Here is a 16,427-nt window from a genome sequence, read left to right on the forward strand (position 1 = left end):
TTCTGAGGACCTGCAGCCAATCACAGCCAACGCTCCACAGGAAGGAAGGAGACGCAGCATAGTGGCCATCTTTTGTACGTGCAGTTAAAAGCAGGTCTACAGGTAGCAGGTCTACAGGTAGCAGGTCTACAGGTAGCAGGTCTACAGCAGGTCTACAGGTAGCAGGTCTACAGCAGGTCTACAGCAGGTAGCAGGTCTACAGGTAGCAGGTCTACAGCAGGTCTACAGCAGGTAGCAGGTCTACAGGTAGCAGGTCTACAGCAGGTAGCAGGTGTACAGCAGGTAGCAGGTCTACAGGTAGCAGGTCTACAGGTAGCAGGTCTACAGCAGGTAGCAGGTCTACAGGTAGCAGGTCTACAGCAGGTCTACAGGTAGCAGGTCTACAGGTAGCAGGTCTACAGGTAGCAGGTCTACAGCAGGTAGCAGGTCTACAGCAGGTAGCAGGTCTACAGGTAGCAGGTCTACAGTAGGTCTACAGCAGGTAGCAGGTCTACAGCAGGTAGCAGGTGTACAGCAGGTAGCAGGTGTACAGCAGGTAGCAGGTCTACAGGTAGCAGGTCTACAGCAGGTAGCAGGTCTACAGCAGGCTTCAGTGTCTGGATGTGTGTCTGGCCCAGCATTCTACCATAGTACTTCGACTGGAATGACTTCCTGTGATTTTGTGAAGAATGTGGTGAATGGTGCTGAATATCCCGGGACGCCCTGCTGTACTCTGCATCCAGAACTTCTGCTTTTATAGTTATTTTTGGGCTCACTATGAGTCCTGGAATGGACAGCGGTATGCCAGTGGTGTAGTTACTGTAGGTGGTAGGACACAGGAGAGCCCCCTGGTGGCTGGATGATAACCTCACCTCATCCACCTGATGCTGGCCACTCTAGGTGTTATGTAACGGATGTGTTCGTATTACTCAGTTCACTGGAGACGCGTGGAATTAATATGCAGGCTGCAGTCACCTCCCTTTCAAAGCGTATCTGAGAATGACTCACTTGATGACACACGGAAATGATTTGTTCCGTTCCGGAATTGTTTGGGAAATATAATTCCAGGAAGTAAATTCTTCAGTTCTGGATGTTATTACCTGTCTTTACACCGACACCGAGGAACCAAACTCCTATAGCCAATCCAGGGGAACCAAACTCCTCTAGCCAATCCAGGGGGAACGGAGTGTGAGGGACATGGATGATGACTCACCAGGCCAACGGTTACCATGTACACACACTGTACGCCTGGCTCGATTCCAATCTAACCTCCACTACCGCTCTCAAAACAGAGCTATATTTAGACTATAGTTAACCAGTAACCCGAGTCAAATCAAGAAGGTATAATAATGATTTGTTCGGTTCAAATTTCAAATGACTTCCTCTCCCTGTGAAAACAGACAAAGCAGGTCAAATGTTCCATTACATTTTCCCACAGAGGCCTGCTGGTTGGTGACTGACGATCCAACCAAACATACAACAGCACTAAAATGCTGGTAGAATGTTTTTATTTCTAGTTCTCAACTCATTCTGTTCTGTTGTTGCTTTGTGTCCCTTCAGCCTCCGCAGATGGGCTCCATGGCGATGATGACCCAGCCTACCATGATGTACACACAGCCGGTCATGAGGCCAGCTAACCCCTTTGGCTCCGCCCCCGGAGCACAGGTACGTCCCTTACCTCACTTCCTGGCCAAGTTGACCAATGACTAGCAGTGGAGCGCCGTCCAAGTCAGTCGGATCATTTAATAACTTCAGCTGAACTCCTTGAGGTGAAGTTTTTTTTCTTTTTCTTAGGATCTTATGTACTGTTCTGTCTCATCACTCATTATTCATAAAGGTGCTATTGGAATACACCCTGTATTTCATATAGCACTGTGAAATTGCATTACATGTCACATGACCCATGGAATTCTGTTCCAAATGGTACTAAGAACTCTCACTGTGGAGCTTCTATTCAGAACTGATTTCAGATCTGATCCCAGGATGATGGCTGCTGGCATGTTAACACTGTAGGAGTGAGGAACCAAGCGTTCCTCTTCCTCCCTCCACTTTTACTGAGGGCTGTCCCTCCTGTCTGTCCCCCGGTTCGTCCTCTCTGAACTAGACCTCCGCTGCCTCTAGTCCCTCCAGTCTCTGTCCCCTCACCGCTCCAGGGACGGACCCCTTTGCACAACTCTCTCTCAAGGATTTCTTGTAGAACATCTTTAGGTACAGCATGTCCTGTGTGTGTGTGTTTGCATCTCTAGAGTGTGTGTGTGCACGCGCTGCATGCTCACTGGCTAGCTGGCTGGTCGTCACAAACGTGCGCTTCAGACATCCCATAATAGCTCCATTCTTCGTGTCACTTTTCACCCCCTCCTAATCTCTCCCAATCTCTCCTTGTCTGTCTGCACAGAGGACTTTACAAGATTACTGGTAGACATTTGGGCTTTTACACAAAAACAAACCACCTCCATTTGAATAGTTAAGTTGCACAACCACCTCAATAAGCATCCATTCAGAATGTGTTCTGAAATAGACAGTCTGCCTCCAGCTATTAGAAATTAGATTGGATTGAGGATGCTTAAAATGCTTTAGTACTGCATGTTAAAATGGAGTCTTAGTGTACTCTAGGACAAAAAGCCCACAATATTGTAGGAGTTTTTGAGTGTGCTTCAGTGTGCCTTGATCAAGCTTATCAGCTTTGCCGTCTCATTAAGTTTGCTGTTTGCTGTCTTCGTTTCCATAACTTGCATCACATCACGATAAGTTGAATGTGAAAGAAGTTAAGAGTTACGCCAAAGAAAGGGTGTCTTCCACGTTGGGTAAAGTATCGATCTAATATCTGTATGCATTCCCTTATATAACCAACACAGACTCATCCTTCTCTTCTGTGACCCTCCACAGATGCAGTTCATGTGATCCTGAGGGGACCCTGGAAGACGAGCCACAAGACGGCGAAATATTCACCTTCAAGCAAAACTCCTTTGCAGTTTAATTCCCTCTGAGAATATTGGCCCAAATAAGGACTCGTCTGGGAAACTGTGACGACCATGTCTGATGACATCACAATGAACATGACATCACAATGAACATGACACCACAATGAACATGGTGCCTGTTTCAACCATGTCTGACGACATCACAATGAACATGACATCACAATGAACATGACATCACAATGAACATGGTGCCTGTTTCAACCCTGTCTGACGACATCACAATGAACATGGTGCTGGTTTCCTAATATGTCTAAGGAGGTAACGGCATGTTGCCCCCCCCCCCCCCCACCCCTCTTCAAGGATCTCTCATCCAATCTGTTATCTACAAACAGAAACATCAGCACTGAAAGGGAGCTATTTTGACTTTGCCGTTATGTATCAGAATATAGCAGGTTGACACACAAACAGGATGTTCTCACTGGGTGAGGATTTGGGCGCAAGGGTGGGATAACTGCTTGAGCTGATCATCAGTCATGATTATCTACTTTAACCATCGCAGATTAGACATGCTAACCTGTTTGTACCATGATTTATTTTTGAATGTATTATGTTTGCAGTAGACATTCCTTGTGTATTGTTTGTATTTATTACCCACTGAGGATCTGAGTTGGGGTGGGCGGTCACTGAACTCTTCCTTGTGGGAGGTATTCAGGTTTATATATGGGTATGACTGATTGTATAATTGGATTTTGAGTGACTGAGTTAAAAAAAAAAGTTAATATAAAGAAAAAGATTAGACCTTTTAACTGACTGATGGGGCTCTGAAGTGGCGTTGTTGACGTCTGGTATAGTTCTATATGGCAAAAAGAAGCTCCTAACCCTCCTTTTTGTGAGGTTGATACGGGCATATACAGGAGAAAACAATTAATCCACACCGTCAATTCTGTGAGTTAGAGTTGGTTTGGCAAGGGAACATTTTGGTAAACTCAAAGCACTACATTTGTGATTTGTCGGCGTTGAATTGGGAAAGTTGTGCATTTCTGCTTTACGCTTGGCATGCCACTGATTATACACTGACCCTTCTCACAGCTGCCTTCCAACCTGAACGTGCGCTCTCCTTCCTGCGGCGGCCATCTTGACATGCTGTGTAGACCAACACTGGGGCGTTTTCAACAGGGTTGTTGGTCAGCGATCCGGTTGACGAGGCTTGGCCGGGTCCTGGAGCAGGCGGTCAATGAAAGGAATTGGGTGGCGTCAGTTCCGTCTTGGTAAATTGGCTGTAGGTGTCCGGTTGAGCAGGAGAACGGGGCACTGTTGATCGGTGCTGTGTGTATATAAACACATCCTGCCCATCGAGGGTGGGCTGCTGGGTTAGTATGAGAGATGGACTGAGCTTCTGCTGGGTTAGTATGAGAGATGGTCTGAGCAGGAAGGATTCTTCTGCTGGGTTAGGATGAGAGATGGTCTGAGTATGAAGGATTCTTCTGCTGGGTTAGGATGAGAGATGGTCTGAGCATGAAGGATTCTTCTGCTGGGTTAGGATGAGAGATGGTCTGAGCATGAAGGATTCTTCTGCTGGGTTAGGATGAGATGGTCTGAGCATGAAGGAGGTTCTTCTGCTGGGTTAGGATGAGAGATGGTCTGAGCTTCTGCTGGGTTAGGATGAGAGATGGTCTGAGCTTCTGCTGGGTTAGGATGAGAGAGGGTCTGAGCTTCTGCTGGGTTAGGATGAGAGATGGTCTGAGCATGAAGGATTCTTCTGCTGGGTTAGGATGAGAGATGGTCTGAGCATGAAGGATTCTTCTGCTGGGTTAGGATGAGAGATGGTCTGAGCATGAAGGATTCTTCTGCTGGGTTAGGATGAGATGGTCTGAGCTTCTGCTGGGTTAGGATGAGATGGTCTGAGCTTCTGCTGGGTTAGGATGAGAGGGTCTGAGCATGAAGGATTCTTCTGCTGGGTTAGGATGAGAGATGGTCTGAGCATGAAGGATTCTTCTGCTGGGTTAGGATGAGAGATGGTCTGAGCATGAAGGATTCTTCTGCTGGGTTAGGATGAGAGATGGTCTGAGCATGAAGGATTCTTCTGCTGGGTTAGGATGAGAGATGGTCTGAGCATGAAGGATTCTTCTGCTGGGTTAGTATGAGAGATGGTCTGAGCATGAAGGATTCTTCTGCTGGGTTAGGATGAGAGATGGTCTGAGCATGAAGGGTTTCTTCTCATTAATTGAGCATATTTGCGGCATTGTCCTTGCAGATTATATTTTTGTTTATATATTTAAATATATAAAAAGAAATGTATGCAGACTTTGGTTGATTTTCCAATAAAGTGTAGCTTCCACAATCTTTGTCTTGAATGACTTTTTAGGAAATGATGGGGCTCCTGAAACAGCTGAGGAACACGGGTTTGCTGCTTCCCAGAGATGCAGGAAGATCAGTCACTGCTATTAAGACTCTCTAGTCATATACAATCTGCTATTAAGACTCTCTAGTCAAATACAATCTGCTATTAAGACTCTCTAGTCATATACAATCTGCTATTAAGACTCTCTAGTCATATACAATCTGCTATTAAGACTCTCTAGTCAAATACAATCTGCTATTAAGACTCTCTAGTCATATACAATCTGCTATTAAGACTCTAGTCAAATACAATCTGCTATTAAGAATCTCTAGTCATATACAATCTAATATTAAGACTCTAGTCAAAAACAATCTTCTATTAAGACTCTAGTCATATACAATCTAATATTAAGACTCTCTAGTCATATACAATATAATATTAAGACTCTCTAGTCATAAACAATCTGCTATTAAGACTCTCTAGTCATATACAATCTAATATTAAGACTCTCTAGTCATGTACAATCTGCTATTAAGACTCTCTAGTCATATACAATCTTCTATTAATTCTCTCTAGTCATATACAATCTCCCCTCAGTGCCACATCTAGACTCATGTCATTTGAAGAGGTGTGTGTGGTATATAGATACTTATAAATACCTATTCCTATCGAACAGTTACTTTGAAAATCAAACATTGCCCGGTCAGTCGCCAACTCAATGTGAATACACAACAAAACATTCAACAAACTGGAAATGCTTGCTTCACAAATTCATTTTATTGTGCATGTATAGTAATGTAGTGTTTCCTGGTGGGTGTTAGGGTGCGTTAACGCTACTTGAATCTGTTGTGGATGATGTGTGCTGTGAGGGGCCAGGGCTCCGGGGCCTGGGACGCGTGGTACCGCCCTGGGGGGGAGGGGCCTCGGCAGCCCTGCACAGACCGGTCCTCAGGCGGGGGGGGGCGCGGGGGGACGGCCCGGCCAACCACACACAGCAGCTTCTGCTCCAGAGGCCCCAGGTGCACGGGCCCCTCCTGCCCGGGGGGAAACCGCACAGGGAGGCGCTCACAAACCACGCTTCCTGTTTGGCTGGAGGTCTGCCGTCGCGAACAAGGAGCGAGACTGTTGGTCCCTGGGTAGTCTCTGACACTTCCTCTTGGAGTGGCTGCAATAGGAGCAACACTCCCTCCTCCTCCTCCTCCTCCTCCTTCTCCTCCCCCTCCTCCTCCTCCTCTCCTCCTCCTCCCCCTCCTCCTCCTCTGTCTCCCTCAGGACTAATCAAAGCTTCTCTGTCAGGTGGAATCTCCTTGCTTTTCGCTGTCACAATGATCACTGCGTGACTTAAATGACATGCTACAATTTGAATGTTCATTAATACCATCTCTGCTCTTCTGGGTAAACATGCTTAAACGCCTGCAGCAGGAGGGAGTGCAAGGGGAAGTTACAAGAAATATGATTAAATAAAGTCCTACTATGACTACAGTATGTGGACTCTAGATCAAATGGTGAACAACGATGAGAGTTCAATCTTGGATACGTCTGTCTTCTGTGCTGGTCCATCCTTGTTGATCCCTCTTAGACAGGCTGTCTGACCAGGGCCAGAGAGGGGGTCTGACCTGCAGCTGGGTCTGACTGACCAGGGCCAGAGAGGGGGTCTCACCTGCAGCTGGGTCTGACTGACCAGGGCCAGAGAGGGGGTCTCACCTGCAGCTGGGTCTGACTGACCAGGGCCAGAGAGGGGGTCTCACCTGCAGCTGGGTCTGACTGACCAGGGCCAGAGAGGGCGTCTCACCTGCAGCTGGGTCTGACCAGGGCCAGAGAGGGGGTCTCACCTGCAGCTGGGTCTGTCTGACCAGGGCCAGAGAGGGCGTCTCACCTGCAGCTGGGTCTGTCTGACCAGGGCCAGAGAGGGTCTCACCTGCAGCTGGGTGGGTCTGACCAGGGCCAGAGAGGGGGTCTCACCTGCAGCTGGGTCTGTCTGACCAGGGCCAGAGAGGGGGTCTCACCTGCAGCTGGGTCTGTCTGACCAGGGCCAGAGAGGGGGTCTCACCTGCAGCTGGGTCTGTCTGACCAGGTCCAGAGAGGGGGTCTCACCTGCAGCTGGGTCTGTCTGACCAGGGCCAGAGAGGGTCTCACCTGCAGCTGGGTCTGACCAGGACCAGAGAGGGGGTCTCACCTGCAGCTGGGTCTAACCAGGGCCAGAGAGGGTCTCACCTGCAGCTGGGTCTGACCAGGGCCAGAGAGGGAGTCTCACCTGCAGCTGGGTCTGACTGACCAGGGCCAGAGAGGGGGTCTCACCTGCAGCTGGGTCTGGCTGACCAGGGCCAGAGAGGGCCTCACCTGCAGCTGGGTCTGACTGACCAGGGCCAGAGAGGGGGTCTCACCTGCAGCTGGGTCTGGCTGACCAGGGCCAGAGAGGGCCTCACCTGCAGCTGGGTCTGTCTGACCAGGGCCAGAGAGGGGGTCTGGCTGACCAGGGCCAGAGAGGGCCTCACCTGCAGCTGGGTCTGTCTGACCAGGGCCAGAGAGGGTCTCACCTGCAGCTGGGTCTGTCTGCCATACAGAAGCAGGCTCAGGTCCCCAGGGAGGGCGTCTGTTGGCTGGTGGCCTGCCGGGCTGCAGCTGCCGTCCGATTCATCCCTCTCCAGAGCTCCGCCCCTCCCGGCGGCCCCCGAAACCTCCGTCCCTGGAGGGAACCACAGGCATGGGGCGGGGGGGGGGGGGGCATGATAAGGGCACATCAGTGGGGAATCCTAGAAAGTGGGGAAAACGAGGCCTACCAGAAAATGTGACGGTTGTTGTTGTGTTTTTCTTTTCTTTTATCAGGGATTGAAGCTAAAAGACATGTCTGTCTGGGGCCCCAGGGGTCTGGGGGCCATGTTACTAATGATCCTGAGGGAACACGTGACCCCCTCCCCCCCCCCCCCCCCCCGTGCTCAGAAGCACTTGTTCTCACCCCACCACTGCTAACCAAATGAACAGCGTTTAGCAATGGAGCCAGTCTACACCCTAGTGTTGAATTCAGATGCTCTGCCCCTGTGGACTCCTTCACTCCCCCTTGTGGAATAAGGAGAATCATTCAGGTGCTCAACAACGGCCGTCTCATTCAGGGATACAGAAAAGGTTTTGAATCCTGCTTATTACCTTCCATTTCTAACTGCTGTGGCTGTTAAGACTTCACACATGTTCTGTGTGAATGTAATGCAGCTGGTGACTGGAGATTCAGGGCTTCACAACTCAAGAGGAACTGACCCACTCTGACGCACCTGTAGCTGGGCAGCTGAAAGCCTCGCTCTCCTGGTCAGTCCACTCACAAGGTCCCAGTCCAGCTATCTGAGTCAGGAAGACACCTCTGTAAAGAAAAGAGCAAAGGTAAGGAGAGAGAGAGAAAAGAGAGAGAGAGAGAGAAGAGAGAGAGATGAATCGGGGCCTTGAAGGTCAGTATTGAGTAGTACAGCTTCTCAACCCCCCTGTTATGGAGATGAGGTGAGATCATGTGACAGCTTCTCAACCCCCCTGTTATGGAGATGAGGTGAGATCATGTGACACCTGGAGATCTGCAGGTTCTCCAGGCGGTGATCAAACAGCTGAGTCATGTAATCCAGGTTCTCCTCCTCCAGAACCTGGACAGCCATCGTAGTGATGGACACCTCCCTCTTGTAAATGTCCAGCTGGAACACACAGAGGTAGACCAGCAGGGGTTAGATATGCATGTGTGTTTGATGTGAGTGAGTGAGTGAGTGAGTGAGTGAGTGAGTGAGTGAGTGAGTGAGTGAGTGAGTGAGTGAGTGGGTGAGTGAGTGAGTGAGTGAGTGAGTGAGCGAGCGAGCGAGCGAGCGAGTGAGTGAGTGAGTGAGCGAGCGAGCAAGTGAATGAATGAATGAATGAATGAATGAATGGAAGAAATAAATAAATAAAGAAACTGGAGTCCTTGGTTCCTGTGAGTCATTTCAGCAGGATGGTGTCTGAACAACCTCATCAAAAGAATCGAGCTGTTTTTAGCTCATGTGTTCATGTGTGTTTTGTTTTCTATTCTCTTATTCATGTTTTTTGTTGGAATTATTTTGGTTTCATAGCCGTTTATTTGATGTCTCTGTTGTTGTATTGTGTTGTTTGTGTTGACAGAGAAAGAGACTTAGGTTGAGTGTTTGAATATTTGTGTTTATGTACTTGATCTTAATGTATCTGCTGCTGTAGTGATTCTATTTCCCTTAGGGGGTTTATAAAGTCAACGCTCTCCCTCTCCCTCTCTCTCTCTCTCCCTCTCTCTCTCTCTCCCTCTCTCTCTCTCCCTCTCTCTCTCTCCCTCTCTCTCTCTCTCTCTCTCTCTCTCTCTCTCTCTCTTAACACATTAAACCCTGTATGAATAAAGGATACATGAAAATAATAATATGTATGAATTCTTCTGGTTCATGGCGCCACCTGTTGGGACGATCGTTTCAATACACTTCCTCTTTCTGTTGACAAGTCACTGATCTGAAGAGATTAGTGACACATCTAAGCAACATCATTTCACCTATCCAGTCACGTTAGAGATCCCCTCAAGGCAGGGTTGGAAGGAGGCATTTCTAGAGTATTAAAACACATCTTATATCTCTCCATCTCTTGAGTATTGAAATAGGCTTCTATCTCTGAATGATCTTGTTCCATACCTCTCTCTTTAGCCACTCGTTCTCTCTGTTCTCCTGTCTGCTGTGCTTGTCAAGGTGTTTGATGGCCCTCTACACACAGAAACACTGATGTCAAACTAGAGCGCCGGTGCATGACTGAGACGGTGTGGTCGTGATGCGATGGACACGGCGCCTCTCCTGCCTGTTTAGCCAGATGCTTCTTCTCATCGATCAGATGCGCCGTCTTCTTATCTATCTCATTGAACGCCACCTCCAGAGCTCGTTTGTCTTTGTCTGGGAGTAAAAGAAAGGACCGAAAAACCAATCATTGGACTAGAAGCCCTTATTGATCCAAATGTGTGACTTGATTTCACATAATATGTGTCAGTATTATTGAGTCATACCCTAGACTGCTCTAGATTTATAAGCTGTCATTCTTACTAGTTATGGATGAGGACTACAGATCAGTCTGCTCCTCTAAATCTTGGTTTCATGTGTGGATAGACTTTGGGCAGTACCAACTTGCAATCCCCCAGCCCAGATATTTGTTCAGCCTCTGCTCCTGAAATCCTCCAGCCTACCTGCCATCTCCTGGAAGCCCCTCTGCATGTCATCCAGATGAGCTTCCACATGCTGGATCTGGCGCTGGTGCTCTTGGCTCCCCACGTTCTTGTACTCCAACCAGATGTGCTTCTCAGCCTGCAAGACCAGCACCTGCTCCTCTAGACGCCTCAGTTCGCTGTGTAGCTCTCTCACACACAGACACACACACACAAATACACACACAACATATACATATATAACAGACATCAACCTTATTCGTTTTGTGTTACTTCTGTCTATGAGAGACTACTGTGTGAAACTGAGGTCTCAGGGTTACATATTTATTTATTTATTTATCATAATTTGGTCCATCCTTCACACGCATCTACTGTTGCTAGTTTACACATGAGGCCTAACGACAGGCAGAAACGCTGCTGCTGCCAATATCAACAGCTCTCTTTTACCTGCTAGGTCTGTTTCCTGGCGGCGAGCCACGTCCAGATTCTGACGCAGAGCGAGCTCCACCTGCTCCTTGTTGACCTCCTCCCTCTGCTTCAGCTTCCTCTCCTGCTCCTTGGCCTGCTGCCTCAACACCCTCATATGGCCCAGCTGCTCCTCCTTCAGCTGATCCCTCTGGGGAGGGGACACACACACTCCTGCTCATTCACCATCATCACCATCACAATGTTCATGAATAATAGTCTGGTGTAAATCAGATGGCGGGTATTTAGTTATCCTCTAGTGCCAGCAGAGAGAAACATGAGCACGCAGAGAAGCCTCTTCCAGCACGAGGGTCTAGCAAGAGATAAATCACTCTGCTCGCCTGTTTTATACTGGCTGAGACTAACCAACTCGGTGTATCTCTGTTTCTTTTCCTCCAGTTGAATGACTTCTTCCTGGAAATCTTGTATTTCCTTTTTCTTTACTTCAAGCCTTAAAAACAAAAAGCCTCTGGATATAACACATGGTCTGACTCAAGAATGTGGGGTTGGGGTGAAGACACAAGCATGTAAACGTGAGTGTATACGACAGATAGCAGGCCTAGTTAGCTGGATAGCACAGTGCACAGTGCACAACCCAGTATGAGCTAGCTAGTAAGTTGCCTCGCTGACCTGATTTTATTTGACCAAGTAATATTATCTAGCAGGTAATATGATATCTGCCAAAAGTTTTAACGTTGTTATTTGCTGATTTAGGTATATTACTTACTGGAAATGTATATATGCCTCAGCCAATGTAGTTTTGTCTTCAGCTGACTTCTTCCCCATGATTAATGACTAGTAGCTAAACTTTACTGGGTGGGTTGGGGCTGTTTGTGGGATAATCTCCATGGGAACACCATCCTCATGTCAGCTGACTCAGCATGCCCTCTAGAGGAAGTAGCGTAAACTGCAACGTGAACAGCGCACGCTACGCACGCTTCTGATTTACATTACGCGATGTTGTGTAGCTGCGTGATTTTTTTCCCCAACCAACTTCTGCCATAACCACGCCCCCGCGAGTTTTCATAGGGTTAGGGTTAGGGGTTAGGGGTTAGGGTTACGGTTAGGGTTAGGGTTACGGTTAGGGGTTAGGGTTAGGGTTAGGGTTAGGGTTACGGTTAGGGGTTAGGGTTAGGGGTTAGGGTTAGGGTTAGGGTTAGGGTTAGGGGTTAGGGTTAGGGGTTAGGGTTAGGGTTATCCAATGAAAACTCGCGGGGGCGTGGTTATGGCAGAAGTTGGTTGGGGGAAAAAATGACGCCTGCAACGTGAACAGTGCACTACGCTACGCACGCTTCTGATAGATATTACGCGTGTAACAGTGTAGCTACTAACGTTTTCATCCTAATAAATAGTGGTCACACACACACACACACACACACACACACACACACACACACACACACACACACTCTAGTAATATGATATACGCACCGCGCCACCCGTGTAGCGGCCGTTCGCGGTACTGCACCCTCAACCCTGCGCGAGAGCATTAGAACCCTGAGCGCGCGCCCCGTGGAACGCGTAACTACGTGATGATGCTAAGCTAACTAACGAACTTTCTGGATTTACCTCAGAATAACGAACCTTTCCCAGCCCCCTCAGGTAACCTCCACACGGAGAGCACGACTCGAAACCACACGTCCGAGTGTGTCGGTAGGGTTTCCTCTCATCCAAATGAATGAGAGAATAAGCGTGAATAAATGTTAGTACGTTGGTGACCCTGATTTGGCGTAGACGTAACGCTAGCTCGCTAGCAGTGTAGGCTAGTTAGCTAGCTAGCATGCTAGCCGTGGCTTTACGTTGATGTTAAATGCAATACGGCTAAATTCAAACTAGCCACCTGGCTAGCGATTTGGATGCGAGTGTTGCTGTTGCCCTCGGGATTGCCTTTATTAGCTAGCTGGCTACATAAGCCCAAACGATACCCAGTTAGCTAGCTAACCTTAACCATATTCACAGCCTTCCTTTGTTGATCAGCTAGCTACTGAAGCTGTTTAACATGTACAGACTAGTTGCACCTGCTCGGAGGAAATGAGGTTGTATAAAAGCCCAAGCTAATGAGGAATGATCTGGGAAGAGGCTGTGAGACTGAGCCCTGTGCCAGACCAGATGTGCTATGCATGGTTTATATAATACTTGTATCAGGTACCAAGTGGGTTGCAATTGGCTAATGAGTGGCTACACGTGTTCATTGCTGCAGCACATGATGTGTTACCTGTGAACCTGGGTCCATGTAACAACCCCATCATCAAACCATGTAGTTAGGCCACCCCTGTTCTCTCACATCTAACAATTTAAGACACATGTTGTCATCAAGTGTGTAATGTACCATGCTTGTTTTATGTGTATTGTGTTCATGTACCATGCTTGTTTTATGTGTATTGTGTTAATGTACCATGCTTGTTTTATGTGTATTGTGTTAATGTACCATGCTTGTTTTGTGTGTATTGTGTTAATGTACCATGCTTGTTTTGTGTGTATTGTGTTAATGTACCATGCTTGTTTTCTGTGTATTGTGTTAATGTACCATGCTTGTTTTGTGTGTATTGTGTTCAGACCCAGAGTGAGTTGAGCTGCAGGTGGCAGTGGGAGCCCAGGCAGAGACCCCCCCAGTGGCTGAAGGAGATCAACCACCAGTCACCCGTAACATGTCTTCACCACTGTACTACAACCAAGACAGTGTGACCCGCTTCAAGAAGAGAAAAGCCCGCTTCAGCTTCAGCGAGGTCCACATCCTCCTGGATGAAGTGAGAAAGCACCGCCATATTGTTGTTGGTATGTAACTAGCTCTGGCCTTGCCGATGTAAATTCTAACCTAATGACAATGTAAGTCTTTGATGTTAATGCACTACGCCATATATTAACCCATTTGATTGGGCATGCACACCTGCATGGCCACCTGAACCCCTGTCATGGCGTTCCTACCAGTCATGTGTTTTTGTGACCCCCCTCAGGCAAGTTTAACCGCGGCGTGCCTACAGACACGAAGAAGCGCACGTGGGCGGAGATCACAGCCCGCGTGAACGAGATCGGGGACTGCCAGCGCGAGGTCATCGAGATCATCAAGAAGTGGTCCGACCTCAAGTGCGACACCAAGCGCAAGGTGGCCGCCATGCGGTCGGGGCTGGGCAGCCACAAGAGCGTGAACTCGCGCGTGTCCCGTGACCTCACCCCCACGGAGAGCATCGTGCACCAGATCCTGGAGATGGACGTGAAGCGTGACCTGGGCGAGCTGACCTACGACCCCCACAGGCTGCTAGGGGACGACGACGAGGGGCTGGAGGAGGAAGAGGAGGATGACGACATGGTTGGAATACACAGGTCCCCCGACGGAGGAATGGACATGGCCTCGATGCCTCCGCCCCCCCATCCCATGGCGATGCCAGGCTCGGTCCCTGGGTCGATGCCTCCGCTCCCCTCGCACAACACAGACCCGTCACTGCCCAACTACAGCAGCTCGACGCGTGAGTACACTGGACCCGAACCTACACCTACACCTGACGAAGACCCACACGGGTCGAAACATCGTCACCTTTTACCTAATAAATAGCCCTGTGGAGTAGCTGTGTGCGGACCTCAACCTTACTCTTCATTTTGTCCTGCACCAGCATGGTGGATGTGCTTGGCATACATTTTATTGTATTTCATACACTGGACCGGAAGACACAACTTGAACTCGTCTCACTTGAAAAGTATGTTCATTCATATGTTAATTGATTTTCTTTGTTTCAGGCGAGTCGTCACAGCCCTCATTTGAAATGCAGTACGAGATACCTCCGCTGGAAGGTAAGGGCACCTGATATTACAAAAGAGTTGCATGTCTTGCTATGTGTGTCTTGCATGCAAGTTTTGATATTTGTGACAAGTGTTACATTCCAAACACAAATAAACACGTAGGTACCGCCTTTTTGTTGTTGTTGCTTTAGACACTGAAGGAGGGCCCTTTGGGGACTCTGATGACGACCACGGCGATGACCTGCTCCCTTCTGCTAACCAGTCGTCCAGCCTCTCTGAGGAGCGCCAGGGGAACGGCGGCGTCCAGAAGGCTTCCACCAGCAGCGCCCAGCCCTCCCCCGCCTCCTCGTCTGCGCCTCCTCCTCCTCCCCCCCCTGCGTCGGGACAGCCCCCTCAGAGCGCGCGGGACAGCATGGTCCAGAGCGCCTCTCAGAGCGTTCAGGAGCAGCACGCCACCAACGTGCTGCTGGAGACGGTGTCTCGCTCCCTGGAGCTGCTCTCCGAGTCGGTGCAGCAGCTGGCGGAGACGCAGCAGGAGTTTGTTCGCGACTCGCTGCAGCTCCAGAGAGAGACAGTGCAGGTGCTCCGAGATTTCACCAGCGGAGCCCTGGCTCTCATGCACGACAAAATAAACGGACGCCCGGCGCTATAGTGACAAGTCACCTGACGCTTCCTGTAGGCCTAGTCTGGCCAATCGTCATCTTCCAAAGACTTCTCTGCCTGCAGGAGGCGGGACTTGTTTATTAATGTACACTGGGAACCTGGTTGGTCCTTCCTTGGCCAAGTCGTTCAGTCCAGGGTTGACCTGCCATAGGAATGGTGTTCTGAGATAAGGCTACTGTACTTTCAGATTTCATTACTGTACCTGATCAGTCATGAAGAACTGAAGCAATAAGCCCTCTACAGCAAAATGAACAATTATTAAAACATGAATTGTTTTGCTTGGAAGAACCTAGCTAATACTTTTCCTCATATTTTAGATGAAAATTGTTAAAATGGAGTGGTGTCAAACCTACTTCTGATGTGATGTAATGATCTCATGTTTTTTAATGTTACCTGACATGGAGCAAGACCTAAAAATGAAGGTGTGCTTAGTTTGAAAGCATTTTTTCCAACATTGCTGTAACAGTAAATGCACTGGTAAAATGTTTTAATGGTTTTATAGTGACCAAATAGCTTTCAACTGTTTTTCTATGACCCAGGTCTCCCTTTACTGTAAAATAATCTAAGGGCAGATTGTGTTTAGAGGTTTGATGGCTGCAGAATTTCTGGCCATAGCTACTTGAGAAAAATGACTTGGTCCATGTTCTCCACATGTAAATGACTTGGTTCAATGTTCTCCACATGTAAATGACTTGGTTCCATGTTCTCCACATGTAAATGACTTGGTTCCATGTTCTCCACATGTAAATGACTTGGTCCATGTCCTCCACATGTAAATGACTTGGTCCATGTTCTCCACATGTAAATGACTTGGTCCATATTCTCCACATGTAAAGACTTGGTTCCATATTCTCCACATGTAAAGACTTGGTTCCATGTTCTCCACATGTAAATGACTTGGTCCATGTTCTCCACATGTAAATGAATGCTCCCGTTCGTGTAGTTTCCCCATGTACTATAGTATTGAGATTGGAGATGTCACATAAGCAAATTAAAAATGATCTCAATTTCTTACCTCTAGCTTTTTGTAGAACTTTTATTTTTAGATTATTAGAACACAGGGATTCATAGATTATAATTTATAGAATGTATAAAAAACATTAATAAACAATTATGAAGCCAAACTTAAGAATTGTAGAACTAAACAAGTGTG

General features: G+C 48.1%; 2 protein-coding genes across 6 annotated transcripts in view; both read left to right on the plus strand.

Moving 5' to 3' along the window:
* LOC311318376 (phosphatidylinositol-binding clathrin assembly protein-like) overlaps positions 1–5,231 on the plus strand; it is a 44,186-nt gene extending 38,955 nt beyond the window's left edge. For 4 of the 5 annotated variants that reach the window (XM_084449694.1, XM_084449693.1, XM_084449695.1 and 1 more), the window contains 3 exons: positions 1,540–1,644; positions 2,084–2,187; positions 2,866–5,231. In XM_084449694.1, the coding sequence (XP_084305820.1) occupies positions 1,540–1,644; positions 2,084–2,176 (198 nt within the window). In that variant the 3' untranslated portion in view covers positions 2,177–2,187; positions 2,866–5,231. The remainder of the gene's footprint in view (positions 1–1,539; positions 1,645–2,083; positions 2,188–2,865) is intronic. The other variant, XM_084449696.1, reaches the window with a different exon arrangement.
* Positions 5,232–12,390: 7,159 nt separating this feature from the next.
* On the plus strand, positions 12,391–16,159 carry LOC311318173 (uncharacterized protein). The gene is made up of 5 exons (XM_084449419.1): positions 12,391–12,478; positions 13,433–13,651; positions 13,831–14,340; positions 14,609–14,662; positions 14,803–16,159. The coding sequence occupies exons 2-5, from the start codon at positions 13,525–13,527 to the stop codon at positions 15,261–15,263; spliced, it is 1,152 nt and encodes a 383-aa protein (XP_084305545.1). The 5' UTR covers positions 12,391–12,478; positions 13,433–13,524; the 3' UTR covers positions 15,264–16,159.
* Positions 16,160–16,427: the final 268 nt, after the last annotated feature.

The sequence above is a fragment of the Borostomias antarcticus genome (assembly GCF_949987555.1).
Source record: "Borostomias antarcticus genome assembly, chromosome: 15".
NCBI classification, from domain to species: Eukaryota; Metazoa; Chordata; class Actinopteri; order Stomiiformes; family Stomiidae; genus Borostomias; species Borostomias antarcticus.